This window comes from Vanellus vanellus (genome assembly GCF_965231255.1).
Source record: "Vanellus vanellus genome assembly, contig: HAP1_SCAFFOLD_1414, whole genome shotgun sequence".
Classification (NCBI taxonomy): Eukaryota; Metazoa; Chordata; class Aves; order Charadriiformes; family Charadriidae; genus Vanellus; species Vanellus vanellus.
The window spans coordinates 1-21,841 of NW_028126916.1; the positions used below are offsets into that span (position 1 = coordinate 1).

Genomic DNA, 21,841 nt, shown 5'->3' on the forward strand with positions numbered 1-21,841 from the left:
GGTTGTGGTGTTGGGGGTTGTGTCAACGGCGGCGTTGGGGGTTGTGGCGGTGGTGGTTGTGTCAACGGTGGTGTTGGGAGGAGTTGTGTCAACGTTTGGAGGTGCCCAAAGTTGTGTTGAAGGGTCTTGAGGGGGTTGTGGTGTTGGGGGTTGTGTCATTGGTTGCGTTAGGAGGAGTTGTGTCAACGTTGGGGTGCGCCCAAAGTTGTGTTGAAGGGTCTTCTGGGGGTTGTGGTGTTGGGAGTTGTGTCAACGGCGCCGTTGGGGGTTGTGGCGGTGGTGGTTGTGGTGGTGGTTGTGTCATCGGTGGCGTTGGGAGGAGTTGTGTCAACGTTTGGGGGTGTCCAAAGTTGTGTTGAAGGGTCTTGAGGGGGTTGTGGTGTTGGGGGTTGTGTCAACGGCGGCGTTGGGGGTTGTGGCGGTGGTGGTTGTGGTGGTGGTTGTGTCAACGGCGGCGTTGGGAGGAGTTGTGTCAACGTTTGGCGGTGCCCAAAGTTGTGTTGAAGGGTCTTGAGGGGGTTGTGGTGTTGGGGGTTGTGTCATCGGTTGCGTTGGGGGTTGTGGCGGTGGTTGTTGTGGTGGTGGTTGTGTCAACGGCGGCGTTGGGAGGAGTTGTGTCAACGTTTGGTGGTGCCCAAAGTTGTGTTGAAGGGTCTTGAGGGGGTTGTGGTGTTGGGGGTTGTGTCAACGGTGGTGTTGGGAGGAGTTGTGTCAACGTTTGGGGGTGTCCAAAGTTGTGTTGAAGGGTCTTGAGGGGGTTGTGGTGTTGGGGGTTGTGTCAACGGTGGCGTTGGGGGTTGTGGCGGTGGTGGTTGTGGTGGTGGTTGTGTCAACGGTGGCGTTGGGAGGAGTTGTGTCAACGTTTGGGGGCGCCCAAAGTTGTGTTGAAGGGTCTTGAGGGGGTTGTGGTGTTGGGGGTTGTGTCAACGGTGGCGTTGGGGGTTGTGGCGGTGGTGGTTGTGGTGGTGGTTGTGTCATTGGTTGCGTTGGGAGGAGTTGTGTCAACGTTTGGTGGTGCTCAAAGTTGTGTTGAAGGGTCTTGAGGGGGTTGTGGTGGTGTCAAAGAGCTTCTGATGGCCCTCAAGAAGCTCTGGGGCCACCAAAGGGTCACGTGGGGCCACCTATGGGTCATGTGGGGCCACTGGGACCACCTAAGGGACCTCCGGGGCCACCAAAGGGTCACATGGGGCCACCGGGACCACCAAAGGGTCATGTGGGGCCACCAAAGGGTCATGTGGGGCCACTGGGACCACCTAAGGGACCTCCGGGGCCACCAAAGGGTCACATGGGGCCACCGGGACCACCAAAGGATCATGTGGGGCCACCAAAGGGTCATGTGGGGCCACTGGGACCACCTAAGGGACATGTGGGACCACCAAAGGGACACGTGGGGCCACCAAAGGGACACGTGGGGCCACCGGGCCCACCAAAGGGACCTCTGGGGCCACCAAAGGGACATGTTGGGCCACCAAAGGGACATGTTGGGCCACCAAAGGGACATGTGCGGCCACCAAAGGGACATGTGGGGCCACTGGGACCACCTAAGGGACATGTGGGACCAACAAAGGGACATGTGGGGCCACCGGGGCCACCCAGGGCACCTCTGGGGCCACTAAAGGGACACGTGGGGCCACCGGGCCCACCAAAGGGACACGTGGGGCCACCAAAGTGACACATGGGGCCACCAAAGGGGCACATGGGGCCACTGAGGCCACCCCAGGGACCTCTGGGGCCACCAAAGGGACATATGGGGCCACCAAAGGGACACGTGGGGCCACCAGGGCCACCCAGAGCACCTCTGGGCCACCAAAGGGTCATGTGGGGCCACCGGGGCCACCAAAGGGACACGTGGGGCCACTGGGACCACCTAAGGGACATGTGGGTCACCAAAGGGACATGTGGGGCCACCGGGGCCACCTAAGGGACATGTGGGCCACCAAAGGGGCACATGGGGCCACTGAGGCCACCCCAGGGACCTCTGGGGCCACCAAAGGGACATATGGGGCCACCAAAGGGACATGTAGGGCCACCAGGGCCACCCAGGGCACCTCTGGGCCACCAAAGGGACACGTGGGGCCACCTAAGGGTCATGTGGGGCCACCAAAGGGACATGTGGGGCCACCGGGGCCACCAAAGGGACACGTGGGGCCACCAAAGGGTCATGTGGGGCCACCGCGGCCACCAAAGGGACATGTGGGGCCACCGGGACCACTCAGGGCACCTCTGTGGCCACCGAAGGGGCACATGGGGCCACTGAGGCCACCCCAGGGACCTCTGGGGCCACCGAAGGGACACATGGGGCCACCAAAGGGATATGTGGGGCCACTGGGGCCACCCAGGGCACCTCTGGGCCACCAAAGGGTCATGTGGGGCCACTGGGGCCACCAAAGGGACACGTGGGGCCACCAAAGGGTCATGTGGGGCCACTGGGACCACCTAAGGGACACGTGGGGCCACCAAAGGGACATGTGGGGCCACCGGGGCCACCCAGGGGACCTCTGGGGCCACCAAAGGGACACGTGGGGCCACCAAAGTGACACATGAGGCCACCAAAGGGGCACATGGGGCCACTGAGGCCACCCCAGGGACCTCTGGGGCCACCAAAGGGACATATGGGGCCACCAAAGGGACACGTGGGGCCACCAGGGCCACCCAGGGCACCTCTGGGCCACCAAAGGGTCATGTGGGGCCACCGGGGCCACCAAAGGGACACGTGGGGCCACCTAAGTGTCATGTGGGGCCACCAAAGGGTCATGTGGGGCCACTGGGACCACCTAAGGGACATGTGGGACCACCAAAGGGACACGTGGGGCCACCGGGGCCACCTAAGGGACATGTGGGCCACCAAAGGGGCACATGGGGCCACTGAGGCCACCCCAGGGACCTCTGGGGCCACCAAAGGGACATATGGGGCCACTAAAGGGACACGTGGGGCCACCAAAGGGTCATGTGGGGCCACCGGGGCCACCAAAGGGACATGTGGGACCACCAAAGGGGCACATGGGGCCATCGGGGCCACCAAAGAGACCTCTGGGGCCACCAAAGGGACACGTGGGGCCACCAAAGAGACATGTAGGGCCACCGGGACCACTCAGGGGACCTCAGTGGCCACCGAAGGGGCATGTGGGGCCACCAAAGTGACACATGGGGCCACCAAAGGGACACGTGGGGCCACCGGGGCCACCCAGGGGACCTCTGGGGCCACCAAAGGGACACGTGGGGCCACCGGGCCCACCAAAGGGACATGTGGGGCCACCAAAGGGGCACATGGGGCCACTGAGGCCACCCCAGGGACCTCTGGGGCCACCAAAGGGACATATGGGGCCACCAAAGGGACACGTGGGGCCACCAAGGCCACCCAGGGCACCTCTGGGGCCACCAAAGGGACATGTGGGGCCTCCGGCGCCACCAAAGTGACATGTGAGGCCACTGGGACCACCTAAGGGACATATGGGGCCACCAAAGGGACATGTGGGGCCACTGGGGCCACCAAAGGGACCTCTGGGGCCACCAAAGGGACATGTGGGGCCACCAAAGGGACATGTGGGGCCACTGGGACCACCTAAGGGACATATGGGGCCACCAAAGGGACATGTGGGGCCACTGGGGCCACCAAAGGGACCTCTGGGGCCACCAAAGGGACATGTGGGGCCACCAAAGGGTCATGTGGGGCCACTGGGACCACCTAAGGGACATGTGGGGCCACCAAAGGGGCACATGGGGCCACCGGGGCCACCCCAGGGACCTCTGGGGCCACCAAAGGGACATATGGGGCCACCAAAGGGACATGTAGGGCCACCAGGGCCACCCAGGGCACCTCTGGGCCACCAAAGGGACACGTGGGGCCACCTAAGGGTCATGTGGGGCCACCAAAGGGACATGTGGGGCCACCGGGGCCACCAAAGGGACACGTGGGGCCACCAAAGGGTCATGTGGGGCCACCGCGGCCACCAAAGGGACATGTGGGGCCACCGGGACCACTCAGGGCACCTCTGTGGCCACCAAAGGGGCACATGGGGCCACTGAGGCCACCCCAGGGACCTCTGGGGCCACCGAAGGGACATATGGGGCCACCAAAGGGACACATGGGGCCACCGGGGCCACCCAGGGCACCTCTGGGCCACCAAAGGGTCATGTGGGGCCACCAGGGCCACCAAAGGGACACGTGGGGCCACCTAAGGGTCATGTGGGGCCACCAAAGGGTCATGTGGGGCCACTGGGACCACCTAAGGGACATGTGGGACCACCAAAGGGACACGTGGGGCCACCAAAGGGACACATGGTACCACTGGGACCACCTAAGGGACCTCTGGGGCCACCAAAGGGACATATGGGGCCACCAAAAGGACATGTGGGGCCACTGGGACCACCTAAGGGACATGTGGGCCACCAAAGGGGCACATGGGGCCACTGAGGCCACCCCAGGGACCTCTGGGGCCACCAAAGGGACATATGGGGCCACCAAAGGGACATGTGCGGCCACCGGGGCCACCAAAGGGACATATGGGGCCACCAAAGGGGCACATGGGGCCACCGGGGCCACCAAAGGGACATATGGGGCCACCAAAGGGGCACATGGGGCCACCGGGGCCACCAAAGGGACCTCCGGGGCCACCAAAGGGACATGTGGGGCCACCGGGACCACTCAGGGCACCTCTGTGGCCACCGAAGGGGCACATGGGGCCACTGAGGCCACCCCAGGGACCTCTGGGGCCACCTAAGGGACATATGGGGCCACCAAAGGGACACGTGGGGCCACCAGGGCCACCCAGGGCACCTCTGGGCCACCAAAGGGTCATGTGGGGCCACCGGGGCCACCAAAGGGACACGTGGGGCCACCAAAGGGTCATGTGGGGCCACTGGGACCACCAAAGGGACACGTGGGGCCACCAAAGGGACATGTGGGGCCACTGGGACCACTCAGGGCACCTCTGGGCCACCAAAAGGACATGTGGGGCCACGGGGCCACCAAAGGGACATATGGGGCCACCAAAGGGTCGTGTGGGGCCACCAAAGGGCCACGTGGGGCCACCGGGGCAGTGGGTGGGGGAGGGGCGGGGGGGGGGGGGGGGGGGGGGTTGGGACCTCCTCCGGGTCCACCGCGGCCACTTGTGGGGCAGCGAAGCGTTCCGTGGGGCGGGTTCGGGGGGAGGACCGTGTGGGGCTCCGCCCCGCTATGGGGTGACGGTGGGTGGGGGTGGGGGGTTACTTATGGGGCAGCCGTGGGGCGGTCTGTGGGGCGGAGGGATGGGGGGACGCGGGGCCACCGTCAGCCCCATGGATTTGGGGGTCATCGGGGGTTACTTCCTCCTGGTCGTCGCCGTGGGGCTCTGGGTAGGGACGCGGCTGCCTGCCCCATAACTAACCCCCACCCCATAGAAACCCCCACCCACCACCCCCCGGACCCATAAGTGATCCTCCCGGACCCATAACTGACCCCCCCCCGGACCCATAACTGACCCCCTGGACCCATATTTGCCCTTCGGGACCCCTAACTGCCCCTACCGGACCCCTAACTGACCCCCCGGACCCATAAGTGACCCCCTGGACCCATATTTGCCCTTCGGGACCCCTAACTGCCTCTCTTGGACCCCTAACTGACCCCCCGGACCCCTAACTGACCCCCCGGACCCATAAGTGATCCTCCCAGACCCATAACTGACCCCCCCCGGACCCATAACTGACCCCCTGGACCCATATTTGCCCTTCGGGACCCCTAACTGCCCCTACCGGACCCCTAACTGACCCCCGGACCCATAAGTGGCCTCCCAGACCCATAAGTGACCCCCTGGACCCATATTGGCCCTTCGGGACCCCTAACTGCCCCTACCGGACCCCTAACTGACCCCCCGAACCCATAAGTGGCCTCCCAGACCCATAAGTGACCACCCTGGACCCCTAACTGACTCGTCGGACCCATAACTGACCCCCTGGACCCATATTTGCCCTTCGGGACCCCTAACTGCCTCTCCCAGACCCCTAACTGACCCCCCGGACCCATAAGTGGCCTCCCAGACCCATAAGTGACCCCCCGGACCCATAACTGACCCCCTGGACCCATATTTGCCCTTTGGGACCCCTAACTGCCTCTCCCGGACCCCTAACTGACCCCCCGGACCCATAAGTGGCCTCCCAGACCCATAAGTGACCACCCTGGACCCATAACTGACCCCCTGGACCCATATTTGCCCTTTGGGACCCCTAACTGCCTCTCCCAGACCCCTAACTGAACCCCTGGACCCATAAGTGGCCTCCCAGACCCATAAGTGACTCCCTGGACCCATAAGTGGTCCCCCAGACCCATAAGTAACCCCCCGGACCCATAACTGACCCCCTGGACCCATATTTGCCCTTCGGGACCCCTAACTGCCCCTCTTGGACCCCTAACTGCCCCCCCGGACCCCTAACTGACCCCCCGGACCCATAAGTGGCCTCCCAGACCCATAAGTGACCCCCCGGACCCCTAACTGACCCCCTGGACCCATATTTGCCCTTCGGGACCCCTAACTGCCCCTACCGGACCCCTAACTGCCCCTACCGGACCCCTAACTGACCCCCGGACCCATAAGTGGCCTCCCAGACCCATAAGTGACCCCCCGGACCCCTAACTGACCCCCAGGACCCATAAGTGGTCCCCCAGACCCATAAGTAAACCCCCGGACCCATAACTGCCCCCTGGACCCCTAACTGACCCCCCGGACCCCTAACTGACCCCCTGGACCCATATTTGCCCTTTGGGACCCCTAACTGCCCCTCTTGGACCCCTAACTGCCCCCCCGGACCCATAAGTGACTCCCCGGACCCATAAGTGACCACCCTGGACCCCTAACTGACTCGCTGGACCCATAACTGACCCCCTGGACCCATATTTGCCCTTCGGGACCCCTAACTGCCCCCCCGGACCCCTAACTGACCCCCCGGACCCAAAAGTGACTCCCCAGACCCATAAGTGACCACCCTGGACCCCTAACTGACTCGCTGGACCCATAACTGACCCCCTGGACCCATATTTGCCCTTCGGGACCCCTAACTGCCCCTCTTGGACCCCTAATTGCCCCCCCGGACCCCTAACTGACCCCCCGGACCCATAAGTGATCCTCCCGGACCCATAACTGACCCCCCCCCGGACCCCTAACTGACCCCCCGGACCCATAAGTGGCCTCCCAGACCCATAAGTGACCCCCCGGGACCCCTAACTGACCCCCAGGACCCATAAGTGGTCCCCCAGACCCATAAGTAAACCCCCGGACCCATAACTGCCCCCTGGACCCCTAACTGACCCCCCGGACCCATAACTGACCCCCTGGACCCATATTTGCCCTTCGGGACCCCTAACTGCCTCTCCCGGACCCCTAACTGAACCCCTGGACCCATAAGTGGCCTCCCAGACCCATAAGTGACCCCCTGGACCCATAAGTGGTCCCCCAGACCCATAAGTAACCCCCCGGACCCATAACTGACCCCCTGGACCCATATTTGCCCTTCGGGACCCCTAACTGCCCCTCTTGGACCCCTGACTGCCCCCCCGGACCCCTAACTGACCCCCCGGACCCATAAGTGATCCTTCCGGACCCATAACTGACCCCCCCCCGGACCCATAACTGACCCCCTGGACCCATATTGGCCCTTCGGGACCCCTAACTGCCCCTACCGGACCCCTAACTGACCCCCCGGACCCATAAGTGGCCTCCCAGACCCATAAGTGACCACCCTGGACCCCTAACTGACTCGTTGGACCCCTAACTGACCCCCCGGACCCATAAGTGACCCCCCGGACCCCTAACTGACCCCCTGGACCCATAAGTGATCCTCCCGGACCCATAACTGACCCCCTGGACCCATATTTGCCCTTCGGGACCCCTAACTGCCCCCCCGGACCCCTAACTGCCCCCCCGGACCCATAAGTGACTCCCCGGACCCATAAGTGACCCCCCCGGACCCCTAACTACTCCCCCTGACCCCTAAGTGCCCCCCAAATTGCCCCCCCGCCCCATTGAGTGACCTAGAACCTCCCACCAAGACGGCCCCTCCTCCGCTATGGGGCACCCCACAACCCCCCCCCGACACCCCCAGACCCCCCTTCTGCCCCACAACTGCCCCTCTGCCCCACATCTGCCCCCTCCCACCCCCCCCGGACCCCCAAATTGCCCCCCCCCCGCCCCATTGAGTGACCTAGAACCTCCCTCCCCCCATTGCTGCCCCCCAAGTCCTCCCCCCCCCCCCCCCAATTTGGGGTATCCCATAATTCCCTCTTCTCCCCCCCCTCCCCCCCCCCCCCAAGTTGTTTTTTTGACCCCTCTGACCCCCCCCCGGGGGAGGGGTTAATCATTACCCACAATGCTCTGGGGGGGGACTGGTAATGGAGCCCAATTAGTCGGGGTCAGAGTGGGGCTGGGGCGCACGGGGTTAATGAGTGACTGGGAGCACTGGGAGCACTGGGAGGCCTGGTGTGCCCATACTGGGAGCACAGGGAGGACTGGGAGCCCTGGTGTGCCCGTACTGGGAGTACTGGGAGCACTGGGAGGCCTGGTATACCCATACTGGCAGCACTGGGAGCTCTGTTGTGCCCTGGTGTGCCCATACTGGCAGCACTGGGAGCACTGGTGTGCCCACACTGGGAGCACTGGGAGCACTGGTGTGCCCATACTGGGAGCCCTGGGAGCACTGGTGTGCCCATACTGGCAGCACTGGGAGCACTGGGAGGTCTGGTGTGCCTGTACTGGGAGCACTGGGAGCCCTGGTGTGCCCATACTGGGAGCCCTGGGGGCCCTGGAGTGCCCATACTGGGAGCACTGGGAGGCCTGGTGTGCCCATACTGGGAGTACTGGGAGCACTGGGAGGCCTGGTGTACCCATACTGGCAGCACTGGGAGAACTGGGAGCCCTGGGGTGCCCACACTGGCATCACTGGGAGCCCTGGTGTGCCCATACTGGGAGCACTGGGAGCACTGGGAGGCCTGGTATACCCATACTGGCAGCACTGGGAGCTCTGTTGTGCCCTGGTGTGCCCATACTGGCAGCACTGGGAGCACTGGGAGCACTGGTGTGCCCACACTGGGAGCACTGGGAGCACTGGTGTGCCCATACTGGGAGCACTGGGAGCACTGGGAGGCCTGGTGTGCCCACACTGGGAGCACTGGGAGCACTGGTGTGCCCATACTGGGAGCCCTGGGAGCCCTGGTGTGCCCATACTGGGAGCACTGGGAGCCCTGGGAGCCCTGGAGTGCCCATACTGGGAGCCCTGGGGGCCCTGGGGTGCCCATACTGGGAGCACTGGGAGCACTGGGAGCACTGGTGTGCCCACACTGGGAGCACTGGGAGCACTGGGGTGCCCATACTGGGAGCCCTGGGAGCCCTGGGAGCCCAGGGGTGCCCATACTGGGAGCACTGGGAGCCCTGGGAGCCCTGGAGTGCCCATACTGGGAGCCCTGGGAGCCCTGGGGTGCAGTACTGGGAGCACTGGGAGCCCTGGGGGCCCTGGGGTGCCCATACTGGGAGCACTGGGGGCCCTGGGGAGCCCATACTGGGAGCCCTGGGGGCCCTGGGATGCCCATACTGGGAGCCCTGGGGTGCCCATACTGGGAGCACTGGGAGCCCTGGGAGCCCTGGGGTGCCCATACTGGGAGCCCTGGGGTGCCCATACTGGGAGCACTGGGAGCCCTGGGAGCCCTGGGGTGCCCATACTGGGAGCCCTGGGGTGCCCATACTGGGAGCCCTGGGAGCCCTGGGAGCCCTGGGGTGCCCATACTGGGAGCACTGGGAGCCCTGGGAGCCCTGGAGTGCCCATACTGGGAGCCCTGGGGGCCCTGGGGTGCCCATACTGGGAGCACTGGGAGGGCTGGGAGCCCTGGTGTGCCCATACTGGGAGCACTGGGAGCCCTGGGGTGCCCATACTGGGAGCCCTGGTGTGCCCATACTGGGAGCACTGGGAGCCCTGGGAGCCCTGGAGTGCCCATACTGGGAGCCCTGGGGGCCCTGAGGTGCCCATACTGGGAGCACTGGGAGGGCTGGGAGCCCTGGTGTGCCCATACTGGGAGCACTGGGAGCCCTGGGGTGCCCATACTGGGAGCCCTGGGAGCCCTGGGAGCCCTGGGGTGCCCATACTGGGAGCACTGGGAGCCCTGGGAGCCCTGGAGTGCCCATACTGGGAGCCCTGGGAGCCCTGGGGTGCAGTACTGGGAGCACTGGGAGCCCTGGGGGCCCTGGGGTGCCCATACTGGGAGCACTGGGGGCCCTGGGGAGCCCATACTGGGAGCCCTGGGGGCCCTGGGATGCCCATACTGGGAGCCCTGGGGTGCCCATACTGGGAGCACTGGGAGCCCTGGGAGCCCTGGTGTGCCCATACTGGGAGCCCTGGGAGCCCTGGGGTGCCCATACTGGGAGCACTGGGAGCCCTGGGGGCCCTGGGGTGCCCATACTGGGAGCCCTGGGAGCCCTGGGGTGCCCATACTGGGAGCACTGGGAGCCCTGGGGTACCCATGGTGGGAGCACTGGGAGGGCTGGGAGCCCTGGGGTGCCCATACTGGGAGCACTGGGAGCCCTGGGAGCCCTGGGGTGCCCATACTGGGAGCCCTGGGAGCCCTGGGGTGCCCATACTGGGAGCACTGGGAGCCCTGGGAGCCCTGGGGTGCCCATACTGGGAGCACTGGGAGCACTGGGGTGCCCATACTGGGAGCCCTGGGAGCCCTGGGAGCCCAGGGGTGCCCATACTGGGAGCCCTGGGAGCCCTGGGGTGCAGTACTGGGAGCACTGGGAGCCCTGGGGGCCCTGGGGTGCCCATACTGGGAGCACTGGGGGCCCTGGGGAGCCCATACTGGGAGCCCTGGGGGCCCTGGGATGCCCATACTGGGAGCCCTGGGGTGCCCATACTGGGAGCACTGGGAGCCCTGGGAGCCCTGGGGTGCCCATACTGGGAGCCCTGGGGTGCCCATACTGGGAGCACTGGGAGCCCTGGGAGCCCTGGGGTGCCCATACTGGGAGCCCTGGGGTGCCCATACTGGGAGCCCTGGGAGCCCTGGGAGCCCTGGGGTGCCCATACTGGGAGCACTGGGAGCCCTGGGAGCCCTGGAGTGCCCATACTGGGAGCCCTGGGGGCCCTGGGGTGCCCATACTGGGAGCACTGGGAGGGCTGGGAGCCCTGGTGTGCCCATACTGGGAGCACTGGGAGCCCTGGGGTGCCCATACTGGGAGCCCTGGTGTGCCCATACTGGGAGCACTGGGAGCCCTGGGAGCCCTGGAGTGCCCATACTGGGAGCCCTGGGGGCCCTGAGGTGCCCATACTGGGAGCACTGGGAGGGCTGGGAGCCCTGGTGTGCCCATACTGGGAGCACTGGGAGCCCTGGGGTGCCCATACTGGGAGCCCTGGGAGCCCTGGGAGCCCTGGGGTGCCCATACTGGGAGCACTGGGAGCCCTGGGAGCCCTGGAGTGCCCATACTGGGAGCCCTGGGAGCCCTGGGGTGCAGTACTGGGAGCACTGGGAGCCCTGGGGGCCCTGGGGTGCCCATACTGGGAGCACTGGGGGCCCTGGGGAGCCCATACTGGGAGCCCTGGGGGCCCTGGGATGCCCATACTGGGAGCCCTGGGGTGCCCATACTGGGAGCACTGGGAGCCCTGGGAGCCCTGGTGTGCCCATACTGGGAGCCCTGGGAGCCCTGGGGTGCCCATACTGGGAGCACTGGGAGCCCTGGGGGCCCTGGGGTGCCCATACTGGGAGCCCTGGGAGCCCTGGGGTGCCCATACTGGGAGCACTGGGAGCCCTGGGGTACCCATGGTGGGAGCACTGGGAGGGCTGGGAGCCCTGGGGTGCCCATACTGGGAGCACTGGGAGCCCTGGGAGCCCTGGGGTGCCCATACTGGGAGCCCTGGGAGCCCTGGGGTGCCCATACTGGGAGCACTGGGAGCCCTGGAGTGCCCATACTGGGAGCCCTGGGGTGCCCATACTGGGAGCCCTGGGAGCCCTGGGAGCCCTGGGGTGCCCATACTGGGAGCACTGGGAGCCCTGGGAGCCCTGGAGTGCCCATACTGGGAGCCCTGGGGGCCCTGGGGTGCCCATACTGGGAGCACTGGGAGGGCTGGGAGCCCTGGTGTGCCCATACTGGGAGCACTGGGAGCCCTGGGGTGCCCATACTGGGAGCCCTGGTGTGCCCATACTGGGAGCACTGGGAGCCCTGGGAGCCCTGGAGTGCCCATACTGGGAGCCCTGGGGGCCCTGAGGTGCCCATACTGGGAGCACTGGGAGGGCTGGGAGCCCTGGTGTGCCCATACTGGGAGCACTGGGAGCCCTGGGGTGCCCATACTGGGAGCCCTGGGAGCCCTGGGAGCCCTGGGGTGCCCATACTGGGAGCACTGGGAGCCCTGGGAGCCCTGGAGTGCCCATACTGGGAGCCCTGGGAGCCCTGGGGTGCAGTACTGGGAGCACTGGGAGCCCTGGGGGCCCTGGGGTGCCCATACTGGGAGCACTGGGGGCCCTGGGGAGCCCATACTGGGAGCCCTGGGGGCCCTGGGATGCCCATACTGGGAGCCCTGGGGTGCCCATACTGGGAGCACTGGGAGCCCTGGGAGCCCTGGTGTGCCCATACTGGGAGCCCTGGGAGCCCTGGGGTGCCCATACTGGGAGCACTGGGAGCCCTGGGGGCCCTGGGGTGCCCATACTGGGAGCCCTGGGAGCCCTGGGGTGCCCATACTGGGAGCACTGGGAGCCCTGGGGTACCCATGGTGGGAGCACTGGGAGGGCTGGGAGCCCTGGGGTGCCCATACTGGGAGCACTGGGAGCCCTGGGAGCCCTGGGGTGCCCATACTGGGAGCCCTGGGAGCCCTGGGGTGCCCATACTGGGAGCACTGGGAGCCCTGGGAGCCCTGGGGTGCCCATACTGGGAGCACTGGGAGCCCTGGAGTGCCCATACTGGGAGCACTGGGAGCACTGGGGGCCCTGGGGTGCCCATACTGGGAGCACTGGGAGCCCTGGGGTGCCCATACTGGGAGCACTGGGAGCCCTGGGGGCCCTGGTGTGCCCATACTGGCAGCACTGGGTGCCCTGGGAGCCCTGGGGTGCCCATACTGGGAGCACTGGGAGCCCTGGGAGCACTGGGGTGCCCATACTGGGAGCACTGGGAGCCCTGGGGTGCCCATACTGGGAGCACTGGGAGCACTGGTGCCCTCCCCGCAGTCGCTGCGCCGGGGGAACCGCAGCACCATCAGTGGGTACTTCCTGGCGGGGCGGAGCATGGCCTGGGGACCCGTGAGTGAGGGGGACATCGGGGACATCGGGGACATCGGGGACATCGGGGGGCGTTGGGGACATTGGGGTCATTGGGGTCATTGGGGTCATTGGGGACATTGGGGTCATTGGGGGTCATTGGGGTCATTGGGGTCATTGGGGTCATTGGGGACATTGGGGACATTGGGGACATTGGGGTCATTGGGGTCATTGGGGACATTGGGGTCATTGGGGACATTGGGGGTCATTGGGGTCATTGGGGGTCATTGGGGACATTGGGGACATTGGGGGAAATTGGGGACATTGGGGACATTGGGGGTCATTGTGGGTCATTGGGGACATTGGGGGTCATTGGGGACATTGGGGTCATTGGGGTCATTGGGGACATTGGGGTCATTGGGGGTCATTGGGGGTCATTGGGGGTCATTGGGGTCATTGGGGTCATTGGGGGAAATTGGGGACATTGGGGACATTGGGGTCATTGGGGACATTGGGGTCATTGGGGTCATTGGGGGTCATTGGGGACATTGGGGACATTGGGGGAAATTGGGGACATTGGGGACATTGGGGGTCATTGTGGGTCATTGGGGACATTGGGGGTCAATGGGGACATTGGGGACATTGGGGACATTGGGGTCATTGGGGTCATTGGGGGTCATTGGGGGTCATTGGGGTCATTGGGGTCATTGGGGTCATTGGGGGTCATTGGGGTCATTGGGGTCATTGGGGACATTGGGGACATTGGGGACATTGGGGACATTGGGGATATTGGGGTCATTGGGGTCATTGGGGTCATTGGGGTCATTGGGGACATTGGGGTCATTGGGGTCATTGGGGTCATTGGGGGTCATTGGGGTCATTGGGGGTCATTGGGGTCATTGGGGTCATTGGGGACATTGGGGACATTGGGGGTCAGAGGGGACATTGGGGTCATTGGGGTCATTGGGGGTCATTGGGGACATTGGGGTCATTGGGGGTCATTGGGGACATTGGGGACATTGGGGTCATTGGGGGTCATTGGGGTCATTGGGGTCATTGGGGACATTGGGGACATTGGGGGTCATTGGGGGTCATTGGGGACATTGGGGTCATTGGGGACATTGGGGACATTGGGGGTCAGAGGGGACATTGGGGTCATTGGGGTCATTGGGGGTCATTGGGGACATTGGGGTCATTGGGGACATTGGGGGTCATTGGGGGTCATTGGGGACATTGGGGACATTGGGGTCATTGGGGGTCATTGGGGTCATTGGGGTCATTGGGGACATTGGGGACATTGGGGGTCATTGGGGGTCATTGGGGGTCATTGGGGTCATTGGGGGTCATTGGGGACATTGGGGTCATTGGGGTCATTGGGGGTCATTGGGGTCATTGGGGACATTGGGGACATTGGGGGTCATTGGGGGTCATTGGGGACATTGGGGTCATTGGGGACATTGGGGACATTGGGGGTCAGAGGGGACATTGGGGTCATTGGGGTCATTGGGGGTCATTGGGGACATTGGGGTCATTGGGGTCATTGGGGGTCATTGGGGTCATTGGGGACATTGGGGACATTGGGGGTCATTGGGGTCATTGGGGGTCATTGGGGTCATTGGGGACATTGGGGACATTGGGGGTCATTGGGGTCATTGGGGTCATTGGGGACATTGGGGTCATTGGGGACATTGGGGTCATTGGGGGTCATTGGGGACATTGGGGGTCATTGGGGACATTGGGGACATTGGGGTCATTGGGGTCATTGGGGTCATTGGGGTCATTGGGGACATTGGGGACATTGGGGGTCATTGGGGGTCATTGGGGACATTGGGGACATTGGGGGTCATTGGGGACATTGGGGGTCATTGGGGGACATTGGGGTCATTGGGGACATTGGGGGTCATTGGGGTCATTGGGGACATTGGGGGTCATTGGGGGACATTGGGGGACATTGGGGTCATTGGGGACATTGGGGGTCATTGGGGTCATTGGGGACATTGGGGACATTGGGGGTCATTGGGGGTCATTGGGGACATTGGGGCCATTGGGGACATTGGGGGTCATTGGGGTCATTGGGGACATTGGGGACATTGGGGTCATTGGGGGACATTGGGGTCATTGGGGTCATTGGGGTCATTGGGGACATTGGGGGTCATTGGGGGTCATTGGGGACATTGGGGCCATTGGGGACATTGGGGGTCATTGGGGTCATTGGGGTCATTGGGGACATTGGGGGTCATTGGGGTCATTGGGGACATTGGGGACATTGGGGACATTGGGGACATTGGGGGTCATTGGGGGCATTGGGGTCATTGGGGTCATTGGGGACATTGGGGGTCATTGGGGGTCATTGGGGACATTGGGGTCATTGGGGACATTGGGGACATTGGGGACATTGGGGTCATTGGGGTCATTGGGGACATTGGGGACATTGGGGACATTGGGGACATTGGGGGTCATTGGGGGCATTGGGGTCATTGGGGTCATTGGGGACATTGGGGGTCATTGGGGTCATTGGGGACATTGGGGTCATTGGGGACATTGGGGACATTGGGGGACATTGGGGACATTGGGGTCATTGGGGTCATTGGGGACATTGGGGGTCATTGGGGACATTGGGGACATTGGGGGTCATTGGGGGTCATTGGGGACATTGGGGACATTGGGGACATTGGGGACATTGGGGTCATTGGGGGTCATTGGGGTCATTGGGGTCATTGGGGACATTGGGGGTCATTGGGGGTCATTGGGGACATTGGGGGTCATTGGGGACATTGGGGACATTGGGGTCATTGGGGACATTGGGGTCATTGGGGTCATTGGGGACATTGGGGTCATTGGGGACATTGGGGGTCATTGGGGGTCATTGGGGACATTGGGGGTCATTGGGGACATTGGGGACATTGGGGTCATTGGGGTCATTGGGGTCATTGGGGGTCATTGGGGTCATTGGGGTCATTGGGGACATTGGGGATATTGGGGACATTGGGGACATTGGGGGACATTGGGGGTCATTGGGGTCATTGGGGACATTGGGGGTCATTGGGGGTCATTGGGGTCATTGGGGACATTGGGGTCATTGGGGTCATTGGGGACATTGGGGGTCATTGGGGACATTGGGGACATTGGGGTCATTGGGGTCATTGGGGACATTGGGGACATTGGGGACATTGGGGTCATTGGGGACATTGGGGTCATTGGGGTCATTGGGAGTCATTGGGGGTCATTGGGGGTCCTTGGGGTCATTGGGGGTCATTGGGGGTCATTGGGGACATTGGGGTCATTGGGGGTCATTGGGGGTCATTGGGGACATTGGGGACATTGGGGGTCATTGGGGTCATTGGGAACATTGGGGACATTGGGGTCATTGGGGGTCATTGGGGTCATTGGGGTCATTGGGGACATTGGGGTCATTGGGGTCATTGGGGTCATTGGGGGACATTGGGGACATTGGGGTCATTGGGGACATTGGGGGTCATTGGGGTCATTGGGGTCATTGGGGTCATTGGGGGTCATTGGGGTCATTGGGGTCATTGGGGGACATTGGGGACATTGGGGTCATTGGGGACATTGGGGGTCATTGGGGTCATTGGGGGATATTGGGGTCATTGGGGTCATTGGGGGTCATTGGGGGACATTGGGGACATTGGGGACATTGGGGACATTGGGGACATTGGGGGTCATTGGGGTCATTGGGGGTCATTGGGGGTCATTGGGGACATTGGGGTCATTGGGGGTCATTGGGGGTCATTGGGGGACATTGGGGACATTGGGGACATTGGGGGTCATTGGGGTCATTGGGGGTCATTGGGGTCATTGGGGACATTGGGGTCATTGGGGGTCATTGGGGTCATTGGGGTCATTGGGGCCATTGGGGACATTGGGGTCATTGGGGTCATTGGGGTCATTGGGGTCATTGGGGTCATTGGGGGTCATTGGGGTCATTGGGGTCATTGGGGACATTGGGGATATTGGGGGATATTGGGGACATTGGGGACATTGGGGGTCATTGGGGACATTGGGGGTCATTGGGGACATTGGGGTCATTGGGGACATTGGGGACATTGGGGTCATTGGGGTCATTGGGGTCATTGGGGTCATTGGGGGTCATTGGGGTCATTGGGGTCATTGGGGACATTGGGGATATTGGGGGATATTGGGGACATTGGGGGTCATTGGGGACATTGGGGGTCATTGGGGACATTGGGGTCATTGGGGACATTGGGGACATTGGGGGACATTGGGGTCATTGGGGTCATTGGGGTCATTGGGGTCATTGGGGACATTGGGGGTCAGAGGGGACATTGGGGTCATTGGGGTCAATGGGGACATTGGGGCCATTGGGGTCATTGGGGACATTGGGGGTCATTGGGGCCATTGGGGTCATTGGGGATATTGGGGGATATTGGGGGTCATTGGGGGCAGTGGGGGGACATTGGGTGGATATTGGGGATATTGGTGGACAGTGGGGGGTCATTGGGGACATTGGGGACATCGGGGGGGTCATTGGGGCCATCGGGGGGACACGGTGTCCCCTCTGCCCCCCCCCATCCCCCCGTGTCCCCCCCCCCCGGGGCAGGTGGGCGCGTCCCTCTTCGCCAGTAACATCGGATCGGGGCACTTTGTGGGGCTGGCGGGGACGGGGGCGGCCGGCGGCATCGCCGTGGGGGGCTTCGAGTGGAGCGTGAGTGCCCCTATGGACCCTATGGGCCCCTATAGACCCCTATGAACCCCCCATAGACCCGATAGACCCCTATAGACCCCTACGGACCCCCCATAGACCCGATAGACCCCTATAGATCCCTATAGACCCCTGCGGACCCCCCATAGACCCTATAGATCCCTATGGACCGCCCATAGACCCTATAGACCCCTATAGATCTCTATGGACAACCCATAGACCCTATAGACCCCTATAGATCCCTATGGACCCCCCATAGACCCTATAGACCCCTATGGATCCCTATAGACCCCTACGGACCCCCCATAGACCCTATAGACCCCTATGGATCCCTATAGACCCCTACGGACCCCCCATAGACCCTATAGATCCCTATAGATCCCTATGGACCCCCCATAGACCCTATAGACCCCTATAGATCCCTGCGGACCGCCCATAGACCCTATAGACCCCTATAGATCCCTATAGACCCCTGCGGACCCCCCATAGACCCTATAGACCCCTATAGATCCCTATAGACCCCTACGGACCCCCCATAGACCCTATAGACCCCTATAGATCCCTATAGATCCCTATGGACCCCCCATAGACCCTATAGACCCCTATGGATCCCTATAGACCCCTGCGGACCCCCCATAGACCCTATAGATCCCTATGGACCGCCCATAGACCCTATAGACCCCTATAGATCTCTATGGACAACCCATAGACCCTATAGACCCCTATAGATCCCTATGGACCCCCCATAGACCCTATAGACCCCTATGGATCCCTATAGACCCCTACGGACCCCCCATAGACCCTATAGACCCCTATGGATCCCTATAGACCCCTACGGACCCCCCATAGACCCTATAGATCCCTATAGATCCCTATGGACCCCCCATAGACCCTATAGACCCCTATAGATCCCTGCGGACCGCCCATAGACCCTATAGACCCCTATGGATCCCTATAGACCCCTACGGACCCCCCATAGACCCTATAGAACCCTATAGATCCCTATGGACCCCCCATAGACCCTATAGACCCCTGTGGACCCCCCATAGACCCTATAGCCCACTATAAACCCTATGGACCCCTATGGAGCCCTACGGACCCTCCATAGACTCTATAGACCCCTATGAAACCCCATAGACCCTATAGACCCCTAAAGAACCCTATAGACCCCTATAGACCCCTATGTACCCCCCATAGATTCTATAGCCTCCTATAGACCCCTACGGACCCCTGCGGAGCCCCCATAGACCCTAGAGAGCCCTATGGACCCCTATGGAGCCCTATAGAGCCCTATGGACCCTATGGACCCCTACAGACCCCTACGGACCCCCCCATAGACCCTATAGACCCCTATAAACCCTCTGGACCCCTATGGAGCCCCCATAGACCCCTATAAACCCTATGGACCCCTATGGAACCCTACAGACCCCTAAAGATGCCCCATAGACCCTATAGACCCCTATAGACCCCTATGGAGGCCTATAGACCCCTCTAGACCCCTATGGACCCCTGTGGACCCCCCATAGACCCTATAGACCCTGTAGACCCCTATGGATCCCTACGGAGCCCCCATAGACCCTACAGATACCTATAGACCTTATAGACCCCTATGGACCCCTACGGAGCCCCCATAGACCCTATAGAGCCTTATAAACCCTATGGAGCCCTATGGACCCCTACGGACCCCCCATAGCCCCCTATAGCCCCCCATAGCCCCATATATCCCCCCATAGACCCCATAGCCCCATATATCCCCCTATACCCCCCCCTATACCCCCCTATAGCCCCATAACAAACCCTCCCGGCTACTACCCCCCGACCCGGCCTGGCCCCGCCCCCTTTCCCCCTCCTTGGCCACGCCCACTCCCGCTGACCACGCCCCCCTCCGCTGTGGCCACGCCCCCCCGCCCCCCCCCCCCCCGCAGGGCATGTTCATCGTCCTGCTGCTGGGCTGGATCTTCGTCCCCATTTACCTGCGGGCGGGGGTGAGGAGGGGCGGGGCTTGGGGGGGCGTGGCCAAGAGGGGGGCGTGGCCTGGGAGGGGGAGAGGCCTGGGAGGGGGCGGGGTTTGGGGGGAGGGGGCGGGGCCAAGGGAGAGCTGTGCGTTGATTCTATGGTGGAGGGGCACTGTGGGGGGCTTTGGGGGCGGGGCTTAGTGGGGGCGTGGCCACGGGGGGTCTAGGAGGGGGCGGGGTTTGGGGCTGGGGGGGCGGGGCCAAGGGAGGGCCGTGCGGTGGTTCTCGGGTGGAGGGGCACTGCGAGTGGGGTGGGGGCGGGGCTTAGTGGGGGCGTGGCCAAGAGGGAGTGGATAATGAGGGTGGGGCCACAGGGGGGAGGGGTCTAGGAGGGGGCGGGGTTTGGGGCTGGGGGCGGGGCCAAGGGAGGGCCGTGCGGTGGTTCTCGGGTGGAGGGGCACTGCGAGTGGGGTGGGGGCGGGGCTTAGTGGGGGCGTGGCCACGGGGGGAGGGGCATTGGAGGGTGGGGCCACATGGGGGAGGGGCCTGGGAGGGGGAGGGGTTTGAGGCTCGGGGGCGGGGCCAAGGGAGGGCTGTGCGGTGGTTCTCGGGTGGAGGGGCACTGTGGGGGGCTTTGGGGGCGGGGCTTAGTGGGGGCGTGGCCAAGAGGGAGTGGATAATGAGGGTGGGGCCACATGGGGGAGGGGCCTAGGAGGGGGCGGGGTTTGGGGCTGGGGGGGCGGGGCCAAGGGAGGGCCGTGCGGTGGTTCTCGGGTGGAGGGGCACTGCGAGTGGGGTGGGGGCGGGGCTTAGTGGGGCGGGACCAATGGGGGCGGGGCCTAGTGGGGGAGGGGCTCGGGTGGGCGGTGATTGAGGGCATTTGGGGCGGGGCTAAGGGGCGGGGCATATTGAGCATCGGGGTGGGGGAGTGCAGGGGTGGGGGGCAAGGGGGTGGGGGTTCGGGGGTGGGCGGAGCTTGGGGTGGGCGGGGCTCCAAAAAGGGGGCGGGGCGTGGAGGGGGCGCCTGGGAGAGGAGTCTGTGGGGTGACAGCGGGTGACGGGGGGTGGTGGCGTGGGGGGGGTGACAGCAGGTGACAGCGGGTGACATCGGGGTGGTGACATGGGGGGTGACAGCGGGTGACACCGAGTGACACAGGGGTTGTCACAGGGGTGTCACTGGGTGACATGAGGGTGACACTGGGTGACACATGGGTGCGACCAGGTGACATGGGGTGTGTGTGTGTGACACCGAGTGACGCTGAGTGCCATCGGGTGACACGGGGGGGTGACACTGGGGTTAACACAGGAGTGTACCGGGTGACACATGGGTGTGACCAGGTGACATGGGGGGGGTGTGTGTGACACCGAGTGACGCCGAGTGCCATCGGGTGACACGGGGGGGTGACACTGGGGTTAACACAGGGGTGTCACCGGGTGACACATGGGTGCGACCAGGTGACATGGGGAGTGTGTGTGTGACAGCGGGTGACACCGAGTGACACAGGGGTTAACACAGGGGTGTACCGGGTGACACATGGGTGTGACCAGGTGACATGGGGGGGGTGTGTGTGACACCGAGTGACGCCGAGTGCCATCGGGTGACACGGGGGGGTGACACTGGGGTTAACACAGGGGTGTCACCGGGTGACACATGGGTGCGACCAGGTGACATAAGGGGTGTGTGTGTGACAGCGGGTGACACCGAGTGACATCGGGTGACACGGGGGGGTGACACTGGGGTTAACACAGGGGTGTCACCAGTGACATGAGGGTGACACTGGGTGACACGTGGGTGCGACCAGGTGACATAGGGGGTGTGTGTGTGACAGCGGGTGACACTGAGTGACACTGGGGTTAACACAGGGGTGTCACCGGGTGACATGAGGGTGACACATGGGTGCGACCAGGTGACATGGGGTGTGTGTGTGTGACACCAAGTGACGCTGAGTGACATCGGGTGACACGGGGGGGTGACACTGGGGTTAACACAGGGGTGTCACCAGTGACATG

At 63.7% G+C, this 21,841-nt stretch overlaps 1 protein-coding gene across 1 annotated transcript in view; it reads left to right on the forward strand.

Moving 5' to 3' along the window:
* Window positions 1–5,247: 5,247 nt before the first annotated feature.
* The window catches only part of LOC309685641 (sodium/glucose cotransporter 2-like), a gene marked incomplete at both ends in the record, with an annotated part of 36,771 nt that continues 20,177 nt past the window's right edge, over window positions 5,248–21,841 (forward strand). The window contains 4 exons of the mRNA XM_082501378.1: window positions 5,248–5,334; window positions 13,166–13,237; window positions 17,775–17,879; window positions 19,802–19,861. Of these exons, the coding sequence (XP_082357504.1) occupies window positions 5,248–5,334; window positions 13,166–13,237; window positions 17,775–17,879; window positions 19,802–19,861 (324 nt within the window). The remainder of the gene's footprint in view (window positions 5,335–13,165; window positions 13,238–17,774; window positions 17,880–19,801; window positions 19,862–21,841) is intronic.